The sequence below is a fragment of the Haliotis cracherodii genome, unplaced genomic scaffold (genome assembly GCF_022045235.1).
Source record: "Haliotis cracherodii isolate W230 unplaced genomic scaffold, xgHalCrac1.p SCAF_10, whole genome shotgun sequence".
NCBI classification, from domain to species: Eukaryota; Metazoa; Mollusca; class Gastropoda; order Lepetellida; family Haliotidae; genus Haliotis; species Haliotis cracherodii.
In genome coordinates this window covers 51,119,722-51,131,786 of record NW_027266265.1, presented here as the reverse complement: position 1 = coordinate 51,131,786, position 12,065 = coordinate 51,119,722, and the positions used below count along the sequence as shown (strand labels likewise).

The 12,065-nt window shown below is 38.5% G+C and overlaps 1 protein-coding gene across 1 annotated transcript in view; it reads left to right on the top strand.

The window, feature by feature from the left end:
• The window catches only part of LOC139454504 (F-actin-uncapping protein LRRC16A-like), a 113,104-nt gene that overhangs the window by 29,636 nt on the left and 71,403 nt on the right, over positions 1-12,065 (top strand). Inside the window, exon 3 of the mRNA XM_071236256.1 lies at positions 10,060-10,110. Within this exon, the coding sequence (XP_071092357.1) occupies positions 10,060-10,110 (51 nt within the window). The remainder of the gene's footprint in view (positions 1-10,059; positions 10,111-12,065) is intronic.

Genomic DNA, 12,065 nt, shown 5'->3' with positions numbered 1-12,065 from the left:
TGATGAAGTTGGTTAATTCTTCCCAGAATACCCTGTTGACTATTTAGACAAGCACCTGTTGACAAGCCTAGCCTCTCCACCATCGTGTACAGTGCATTCATGCAGCGCATAGTCACATGTTTGGTCGTACATGTCAGGTGTTGACCTTGACCTTTGAACAAGAATTACCGGTAATGTCAGATTTTGACAGAGGGAAATATCACTGCCGCTCTCTACCAGCTATGCAATGGTGTATTCACAGTCATATCTCTAGGTCTCTTGAAAGACACAGTGTCACATTGACTGACATTAAGAGCTTTTTGAAAAATTCTCGGCCATTAGCAAATATTAATGGCCGCTCTACTCTTACTATTGTCTATTGATGGTAAATGATGCTTTGTTTGAAATACTTAAGTATTAGGCATATAGAATCATAGACTAACCTCTAGTCTCTGAAATGAACTATTTTACAGGAAAAACAGTTGTTAAATTATAGTTGAGCCCAGAGACTTTCTTCATTTCCTGATACTGCAGTAATCTAGACTTGCCAAACATTATGGACTTGAATGGTAGGGCTGGGACGGGTAACTGGGGTACCCAGGTCGGGTGGGTACTGAGTAGGACCCGGGTACCCCTAGGACTACCCGGACCCGTAGTTTGTCATCTGATATATTGTTTAATGACAAAAAATATCTATAACTCTATGGTTACACTACAAGTCACAAATGTTCGCATTTCTTTCTGACTATGCACCCATTTCTTCTGACTTTTCACATCTTTGAAGATATAACTTGAGTCAACTTCAGTGTATGCATGACCTGATTGTTTTATACATGTATCTAAATACGTTTTGCCAGTGCTATGGTAATAAAATGCCCAATAGGACATTTTGTACCTATCTCTTGAGACCTACAGTGGGCACCTGGGTAGGGTCAGGTAATAGGGGGGTGGGTACCAGGGTAGTAAATTCGGACTCGTCCCAGCCCTTTAAATAGGCTGTAGTGGATATATTTCTTTTAGGGTCTGTACCCTCTAGACTCTGAAATGAACATATTGTACGCAAAAATACCCCAGTTCTTAAATCACAATATGAAATATAATAAAAATTAGCCAAGACACTTTTTCATTTTCAGACGATACTGCTAGACATGCCAAATATTATAGACTTGCATGGGCTTTATTGGATATAATTGTCTGTTGACAGACTAATGGAACCTGTACAAATGTTGTGGCATTTGGTCTATAGCTTTGAGTGAATGCCTCACAGTCATTAATTGCAAGTATGGGGTCACCCACTTTGTGATGTGTAAAAACACATGTGGAACTTGCAATATGTCAGAAATAATTTGTAAGTAAAGCCAGGTTGTCTAAAGGATTTCCTTGTGATATCTTGTAAACTAGCTCCTGTGAACTGTCCCAATGTTCACTTAGATACAATGCCTCCTTGAAAGAGTGAAAATATTTTAACTAATAAAGAACTGAATAAGTTCAATCAGCATCTATCTAATAATCTAATATCAAGCTGACATGATTCTGATGACAATGGGAAGCATTCTAAATTAGATTTATGTATATCTTCATTATGGGATTTGAAAAAGTGGCCGTTATAAGTCCAGCCTGCTTTTCTTATCTCTTTTTGCTTGATCCTAGGGAGGGGGCATGGGTGGCCCAGTCATCTGAGGCACTGCAGTTTACTGTGCAGAGTTGCATCCCTTTGGCACACTGGAAACCTAATGGTCATAGTTTTAAATCCTCAGGTTTGCCCCCATTAATAATGTTTCTAAGTTTGTCAGCACCATACCCGTGCTCGTGGTTTTCACCAAAGTGGTTAGTGTCTGAGACCTGCATCAAGGGCTTTCTTCCCACATTAAGCTGAAGCGCTGTGATATAACTGGAATATACTTAAACTCAGTTCACTCACTAACCCTGTGGACATTCTCTTGTCCCACAGGGCGGTCGGGTAGCCTAGTGGTTAAAGCGTTCGCTCGTCACGCCGAAGACCCGGGTTTGATTCCCGACATGGGTACAATGTGTGAAGCCCATTTCTGGTGTCCCCAGCTGTGATATTGCTGGAACATTGCTAAAAGAGGCGTAAAATCAAACTCACTCTTGTCCCACAGAACCTTGTGGCCCTATTTACATGGATCAGTGACCTAATTAATAGAAATGTTTGTTAATTTGTTGTTTAACACCACACTCAATTTTTTTTTTATATTTGTAAATAATCGAGTCTGGACCAGATTATCAATTGATTAATTAGATCATGAGCATTGATCCACACAATGGGGATACGATGACATGCATCAACCAAGTCAGCGAGCCTGACCCTTGATCCTGTTTAGAAGCCTCTTACAATAAGAAAAGTCACATTTTGCAGCAAGCATGGGTTGCTTAAGACCTATTCTAACACAAATCTTCACGGGTCTAATTTAAGCTGAATCTTAATTGATATGTTTTTGAAATTGTTATTTCAGAATATGGTTTTGAAATTGTTATTGTTCATATTAATAAGGTTTCATTGTAGTGCCAACAACTGCTCGTTAAAAGTAGCCTTGACAATACCCCCTCTTCCTTTTTTCCTGTTTTACATAATATTGTGTCATCTTAAAATGGTTACATTTCAAGGGATTGATTTTCATTTGGAATAGCACACATACCAGTAATATGTTTTCTCTTTCAGTAAGCAAGATAAGGATAGCTCTCCTTTGTTACCATGGTAACAACCAACTGTCATTTACTGTGAATGGGTCATTAGTTCGAAACTCTGGGCATAGCTGTGTGTGTGTTGTAAGTGTGTGTTTAGTGCAGTTGTTCTTCAGTTGGTAATTTAATTTTGCCTCGCATTTTCAAAAAAGGAAATACCACATTGCATGCTGGGAAATCCTTATCCTCACAGCTGCCATGTTGATTACCATGTGCATCTTACTGCCCTTGAGGGAGAGAGAGGTGGGGATTGAGCTTCATTACTTAAATCCTGGACTGTCAGTCACTGAAGCTCAGGTTTTGTTGTGCAAAGGTCACAACAATGGAAGTGGTAGCCTGAGACTGGTGGGAGGCACACCAGGTCAGCTTACATCCTTTTCAAGAAATAGAATTCTGCAGAACAATGCACAATACACATCTATTGTCCTCAGTTATCTAGATAAAATAAATTTATTATTGTCTGTTTTTTTTCCCCTTGTTTTTAACGCCGCACTCAGAAATATTCCAGCAACATGACGGTGGTCTGTAAATAATCGAGTCTGGACCAGACAATCCAGTGATTAATATCATGAGCATCGATCCACGCAATTGGGATCGATGACATGCATCAACTAAGTCAGCGAGCTTGACCACCTGATCCCGGTAGTCGCCTTTTACGACAAGCATAGTCACCTTTTATGGCAAGCATGGGTTGCTGAAGACCTATTCTACCCTGGATCTTCACAGGCCAGATAGAATAACATAACATAAGATAACACTTTGTTATCCTAAAGGAAATTGGAATTACATCGGCACAAGATCTCAGCTTATTGATAAACCCATGTAGAAATAAAATAGAACGGTATGAAACATGCACAAGTGCAACCTATTATTGAAAAATGCAACCTCACTACATAAGAATCACAATAAACTAAAATTACTTGCACATGAGAAAATAATTGTATTGGACATGTTGGAAATTATTTTGATGGATGTATATTGTGACCAATACTAAATGTTGAAGTGAAATTCTTGGTAGTTCATATTACCCAGGTGACAAAAAGTTGTTGCTATAAACATGATAAGCCAGTTTGGTTTAATTCCATGATGAGTTAATTAAGCCTGGGACCACAGATGGCCCAGTCGTCGGGTAGGTTTATTGTGTATCATATCAGTGAATATAGATTTATGAAGCATCCTGAAGTCCAAAGTTTAGCGTTGCTAAATGAGATTCGAAACCCCGAAATTTTTTCTTTATGTGTGGTATGACCCTGCTAAGTGATTAGCCATCATGTTTTCAGTTCTTCTTTTCTTTGCTGGTGTTAGGATATTATTATTATTTATTATTATTATTATTATTATCATTATTATTATTATCATCATCATCATCATCATCATTATTATTATTATTATTATTATTATTATTATTATTATTATTATTATCAATAATGCACCAAACCCACACCCTAAAGCCTGCTCAAAGCACTGCATTATTACCCCAGTCAACAGATCAATGTGTACTTGATTTTCATTCTCAGCTCCCTGGGGAGTATGCAGCCCAAGCTGACTAATTCTACCCAATTCCATCTCTTCTTCTTAACCACACAACATGGAACTAGCTAGTGTTCTACACTAAGTCAATGATCTTGATCACCCTTTGATGTTTTAGCTTCCGAGATATCTGTACTTGCGTCCATTTCATAAAAATTCAGGAAATTTGTTGGTGAGGTTTCTTAAAAACAATGAGGTCCCATTGTGTTTTAGTATTGTCACATTTGAGAACTGGGGAAAGTATCCAAAGTTCAATAAACAATTATTTCCTTAAGCTTGGACACAAACAACATCAGCCGTGACCCCGTGGCGAATTCAAGGGTCAGACGCTAATAGATTTGAGATTTAACACCCCACTGGGCCGTCAGCGTCCCATTTCATCGTGAAACTTAGCATGAAGGTGTTACCTCTCTTGGGTAAGGCCGTGGACAGCCACTGAAATTACGTTAGGCGCTGCCTGGTCTATTCTAGGATGTCAGATATGTTTTGTCATTAACTTAGTCATGTGTAAACCTACAACTGTTGTCTTTGAAAGTGACGATCTTCTTACCTGGAAAGAAATAGATATACAGTAAAGTACGGTTATAACGAACTCAAAGGGACTATTTATTTCAGTTTGTTATAACCGTAGTTCTTTATAAGCATATACACAGTATAACTTCAGCAAATAGTCGGGACCCAAAAGTAAGTTCGTTATACCCGTCAATTCGTTATAAGCATGTTCGTTATAACCGTAGTTTACTGTATATGAAGGGAGTGAGTGAACGTTGTTTTATGCCACGAAAGCAATCTTTCACTTGTCACAAAGGTCTGTAACTAATATTCTATACCTACAAAATCACCTCATCTGGGACTTTCTTGGTATGGAATATTTGTTACATGGTACTGTGCTCTGGTTAGACAAACCTGTGGTTGATGTTATGAGCAAGTTTGTTTTTTGTTCTCAATGAAAAAAAGACAGTTTGAAAAGTAATACTTAAAGAGATATTTTTTTTTGTAGCCTCATGTTGTTGTATTTGAATTTTTTTTGTGCAACTGATACAAATAATTTCCAGAAATAGCAACTATTGGTTGCCTCTTACCACTTTATCATTTTCAGTTTATATTTAGTGAATAAGTTGTTTGTATTGTTGGGAACTTACTGTATTGTCCGCTTGTAAGGTCACCATACTGGATATATAGCCATGGGATGCAGACAAGACTTGCACAAGTCTATATGGCATTAATTATTAGTTTAAATCATAATTTCCAGATTGTATAAATAATGAGAACTAGTTGTGCCTAAAAGAGACTGTCCTGTCCACATATCTAGACTTCCCTATTAGAATACTACTTCCTGATAGAATTACTACAGATCCATGGACTTATCTTTCAGTACAACCTTGGAGCAAGGCTAGATGTGGACCAGCATTATATGTTCACACTGGTATTTATGAAGCCACATCTATTATTTTTCAAACAGTAAAATTCAGAATCCAAACTATGTTGCACAAATTATTTTGGATTTGTAGATTATGAAACTTGAGCTTTGAGCAGAATAATAAATCCTACCTATTAATCTACTGAACAATGTGGGACTTATTGAATGGATTCTTATGAAGGAAGAAACATTGCTTCGATAAGATCCTGGGTCGCTGTGTGTGTTTGGCTAAGTGTTATATGATAATACGAGGTCAAATGTTTCGTTTGTCCAAGGCATTACCATGATTACACTGTTTGAATATGATATTGTCCTGGGGTGTGGCAGTGTGATATTTGAATGGTTCAGTGTTACCAGACTTGGCTGCACTAGTTCACTGTAGCATCAAAAAAGCTACATGCTAATCATTTGTGACACCTTGGCCAAAGAAGCATGAATATAACCGAGGGGGAAAAAACTCACAGAAATAAAAAATATGTAGTCACAGTATTAAACATGTAAGGCGTGTATTATTTGATCTGAGAATTACAAGTCATCTTTATGTCCTGCTGTGACATAGCCATGGTATTCATTGTCAGTCTACCGAGTTTCTGTGGAGGGTGTGTTTATTTTTATTCATACTTTAAATATGAAACGGATGAGGATTTCTTAAGTGCTATTGACTCCCCGTGAGTTGTGTTGACACAGTTACTAGGAAGTGATGGGCCCTGGCATCCAGGAAGAATATTACTGATACTTGGTATAGACTCTCAACTGGGTAGTGGCTCTCAGTCATCTGAGGCCCCTCAATTTGCCACACAGTTGCCTCCCTTTGCCATGCCAGGAAACGCCTATTGTGTGATTATTCAGGTTTGTCAGCACTAAACCTGTGCTTACTGGTTGGATGCATGAAAGTGGTAACCGTCTAAGACCGGCATCACTTCTGGTTTCTGCCTTATTTTACCTACCATGCAAAGACCTTTTTCAAAATGAGGCTTGTTAATGTGGTCAAGTCTCCTTTCCACAAATTGTTGTTAGTGCTAAGGTAAGGGTACCCAACTTTAACATAGGCTTATGATCATCGTAGTGCTGACATTGCATTGTGGAACGAGGTCCTGTGCTGCTGTTTCACCATATTGGTTCCGCATGAAGATCAAGAGTAGACTAGGTCTTCAGCAACCCTTGCTTGCCGTAAGAGGCGACAATGCTTGCCGTAAGAGGTGACTAACGTGTTCAGGTGGTCAGGCTCGCTGATTTGGTTGATGCATGTCATCGTATCCCAATTAGATCGATGCTCATGATGTCAATCACTGGACTTTCTGGTCAAGACTTGATAATTTGATGCCACTTTCATATAGCTGGAATATTTCCGAGTGTGCCGTTTAACCAAAAATATAACAAGAACAAAAATCATCCCCCAAAACCTTTGTTTTAATATGAATGCATTTCTGAATACTTTATTAAATATGAACATTGTATAAACTACAGACATGGGGGAAATACAGAGGTCTCATTTCTGCACATCTGTCAAAGGAAACAGAATAATTAATTTGAATTGAGAAAAAGTGGCAGACGTATGAGACATATACAAACGGAAAAGGTTTGGCGGACCGGCTAGGTCGATGAATCATGTTTCATTTACTACAAGTTTGAATGATAAGACATGTCGACATACCTGTAAGGTGTTATGACAAATTGACTGCCACAAGACAGGTAAATCTGTGTGACAGGATATATTTTATGTCATTAGGCCAGACCAATTTTATTTCTTGTTTCACAGATTATCTTATTCAAAATGGCGTGCAATATGTATATATATGTAGCTAAATATAGAAAAGGTATATTTGGGGTCTCCTTGCCAAAAATCCACTTGTATACAAAGACTTTTAAACAAGTTATAAACAAGAAGATGCATAATTTATGATAGTTATTGAACAAGCAAATTTCAATCACTTCCAGGTTTTTTTATTTAACGATATATTTTTAGAACATTTGAGGTAGACATCTCTGTGAAACAATAACCACCAGAAGAACTGGGACCTTACAGATGCTAGATTCAATTGTGCTATGACGTCATAAAGATGCTTGACGTCAACTTCGGGAATGATCGCCATGATTGCGGACTGTACAAAAATAACATATTTTTCTCTGGTTTGTGAATTATGAAATAAAAACATTATTACAAAACCTTTCAGCATACATATCTGCTTTCAATTGATCAGACATTATGTGTAAAAACTGTAATTATTGCATTAACAGTTATAAGTCGGAAAATGAGTTCAAATGTTTGATGTATCTCAGTAGTAAATATGATTTGCAGCTTGTGAATTGTACTTTTGTGTGCAGAAGATACTATAGCTTTAATATATAATGAAAAGTCAAAATGAGATTTATCACCTATAAGGGCTCTTATCTCCTGGTGGGTCACAAATATATACAAATCTGGCCTCATGACTGGATCTGTCAGAAACCAGTTGGCGGCCATGATGAACGTAGACATGACATGTAGACTGACCTTGGAGATACAAAGAGGTATATATTGTCTCACTGTTCCCTGACAACCTGGATTGTTGCTCACAATATTGATCACTGGATTGTCTTCTCCAGATTCTATTATTAACAGCTGCTGTCGTATAGCTGGAATATTTAGCGTGATGTTAAACAACGAACAAACATACAAGTTCCGTTAAGCACTTGATGACATCTTCAAATGACCACAGTCCATCATCTTAGAATGCTTAGAAATTTAAACAAACACTGTAATGGATTTATTAGATAAAACCATTGGTAAAGAAACAAGAGAGAAATATAAGGCTGAAAAAAAATAGTCTTAGTTCTCAGGCACTGCCCACATTATCATAAAGTTCATTTCATGTTTCGTTTTTGTTTCCATTTTCAATTTCTTTTGTGCATTGTGTTTAAGTTTTAGGATTTTTATATTTTTTTGAACACGGAAATAAGAACAAAACGTGCGGCAGATTTTATGATGATGCCGGTGGTGCCTGAGAACAAAGACTTATTTTTTTTAATGAAAATAATTTCCCTGATATCTGTCTCTTCTGGTAATATGTATCCACACTGGATGTTAGTGATGGAGTAATTGATACGAAACAATAAATGTCTATGATACATTTATACGGTAGCAACTCTACATGGAATCGTACGTATGTGGAATGTGTTAGTTACAGATCTACTGTGCACAGTCCCAAGGGAGATAACTGCTCTCTAATGCCATCATGCCAAGGGGTCGTCAGGTAGCCAAGTGGTTAAAGTGTCGTGGTCACATCAACAACCTGTAGTTGATTCCCCACTTGGAAACATTGTGCAAAGTCTAGTGTGGATGTCTGCTCATGTGAGGCAGTGTAAAATGTCACTCAATTGTTGTGCATTATTTACTGTTGTCATTAATCGTTGCTTTGGGGACTTGTTTACATTAATTCCTGTCTTAACCCGGAAGCTGTCTCTTGTTCAGAGGGCAGTAAGTAAGTAATCATGTTCTCATATTTGCTGTAGCATGACAAGTTGAAGACTTTTCCTCTCTTTAATGTCTCAGGGATCTTTCCAGAAATTTTCTGATGTGGGCCCATTTAGCACTGGTGAAATTCGAACAACTTCTATGTGATACCTATACATGTATATAATACAATGTTATATGGCCCCACTGCTTTTGAAAAATGGGCTTTTTTTAAAGATTTATCTATCATCATATCATCAAAACATCAGTCACTGGTTTGTCTTGTCCAGACACGATTATTTAAATGCATCCTTGATACAGCTGGAATATTTCTGTCTGGCATACCTCTCTCAGGAGCATTAGTCTATTGTCATGGGGAATGACTACAGGTCCATTACACAGCAGTTAATTAAACTAAAAATGGCTTTAAAACCAAAGTACATGTATTCCCGAAATATGCATATATCTTTTACTGATACTTAACCCCATACTTATGTAAACTGGCGTAGAGTATGGGAGTACAACCCTGGAGGGGCAGTCGAGGCTATTTATTAAACCAATAGGGGACACCAAACTTGTATTGTCAGGCCCCAAAACATAGCGATACATCGACAGTTAGATCAATGGTTACACCCTAAAAAATCTCCAGCTGTTTGTGGTGTGCTTCCCCTCTCAGTTTGTTGGCATTCTTCATATGTCAGTAACCATGGTTATGCCTTGTACTCGGGAATACACTTGTTGGATGCCATTTAGCCAGACCACACAAAAAGTGAGAGAAACTCTTCTACACCATGTTTATGGGACTGAATGAATGAAATAAAACAACGGGCAAGATGTTTTGTTCATGTCATTCTAAACCTGAGTTGATGTCTTCTTTGAGAACATGTGTTTCAGCTTGAAGGATTTATTTCCATTCCTTTGGTTTGAATATTGATTAAATATTATTTTTTTATGAATTGAAAATTGAAATATATCTTTTGTTTCTATTTTTCAGGCCTTTTCACCATGCCGCCTGTTTGTGCTGGCAGCCAGAGTGCCTACGAAGGTGAGTGTTCTTCACACTTAGTTGGATGTTCTTTAGGGGTTCCCTGTGGGGGAGAGCTGATGCCCCCAGTGTCACATGCTTGTCACAGGAGGTAGAGTAGGCCCCAGTGTCACATGCTTGTCACAGGAGGTGACTCACAAGGATTGGGGGTCCAGGGTAGAGTAGGCTCCAGTGTCACATGCTTGTCACAGGAGGTGACTGGAGGATTGGGTGTCCAGTGTAGAGTAGGCTCCAGTGTCACATGCTTGTCACAGGAGGTGACTGGAGGATTGGTTCTCTAGGGTAGAGTAGGCCCCAGTGTCACATGCTTGTCACAGGAGGTGACTGGAGGATTGGGTGTCTAGGGTAGAGTAGGCCCCAGTGTCACATGCTTGTCACAGGAGGTGACTGGAGGATTGGGTGTCTAGGGTAGAGTAGGCCCCAGTGTCACATGCTTGTCACAGGAGGTGACTCACAAGGATTGGGTGTCCAGGGTAGAGTAGGCCCCAGTGTCACATGTTTGTCACAGGAGGTGACTGGAGGATTGGGTGTCTAGGGTAGAGTAGGCCCCAGTGTCACATGCTTGTCACAGGAGGTGACTCACAAGGATTGGGTGTCCAGGGTAGAGTAGGCCCCAGTGTCACATGATTGTCACAGGAGGTGACTCACAAGGATTGGGTGTCCAGGGTAGAGTAGGCCCCAGTGTCACATGCTTGTCACAGGAGGTGACTAATGAGGATTGGGTGTCTAGCACAGGGTAGGCCCCAGTGTCCAGACTGTGCAACTTTGTTAATTGTGTGTCATCAAGCCCTGTAACATCGCTGCTCATGTTTTCTGTCACTGATTTGCCTTGTCCAGACTTGATCCTATTAGGCCACTGGACTATAACTGGAATATTGCTGACTGCAGCATTTAACAACGTTCACTCTCTCATCTGAACAGGAATACTTTGGCTTGTCACCTGTGGATATGTAACATGTTTAATGCCTCAATCAATGCTTTTCCTTTTAACAATTCAAGGAGATGCTTTCATTAATCTCAAATCTAAAATAATTCTATTAAAAAAATATTAATTACCTGTAGTCCATTATTTTTATTTTTATCTTGCATTTTTAAAGGCGCTTGCTCATTCTGCCACTTATTGTCATGGTAACAAGTAATTCCATATTGCTCAAGGGTGTGATGTCAGCATCTTGATATAATGAATGGACAATCTTTTACTCATCATGCTCATGGGGGAAGTTTCCTACTGGCTGATTTACAGCTCCTTACATTTCCCCCATGATCTGCCAGTTTACGCAGTTAGGGAACCAGTTTTGTCCAAAAAATGTATTATCTGAGTAATTTTTGGCATTTCTCAATTGGTTGTTTCGAAAAAGAGAAGAAACTCCTGTTTTCAAATTTAGCTAATTTCACACAGTTTAGACAAGCTTCCTATTTAAGTTAAAAAGAGAGAATATATTCCCAAGGGGATATTCGTCAACTCGCAGCTCATGACAAGCTTGAGGCTTCTCATCTGCATTATGTCAGAGCTGGAAAATTGAAATAATTTTTGCCTTCACAAATGTTTAAACATTCAATTTGATGTTCTGTTGTTTGTAGGACATCTGAATTTATCACTGGATCATGTGCACACTTTTCTCATTATCTTTATCCCATTCCTAAGCATTGTGACACGTGTAACACAATCACAATATGAAAAATTTCCTGAATTGAAGTATTTGTAATGAGATTTAACATCCAGGAGTGGTAATTGCTGGTAATTTTACATTTCTGAAGTAGCTCAGCTGTGTTGGTCTGCTGACACAAGACCTCACCAGTCTCTATCAGTCAGTGTTGGTTGATTTGACACAAGTGTGACACAAACAGTAGTGATTTGGACATGTTGGAAGGAACACTTTTTTTTTCCCTCAAAGAGTACCAATGCCATTTATTATTTTTATATAGAGAATCTTTTGATAAGAAATATATCTACA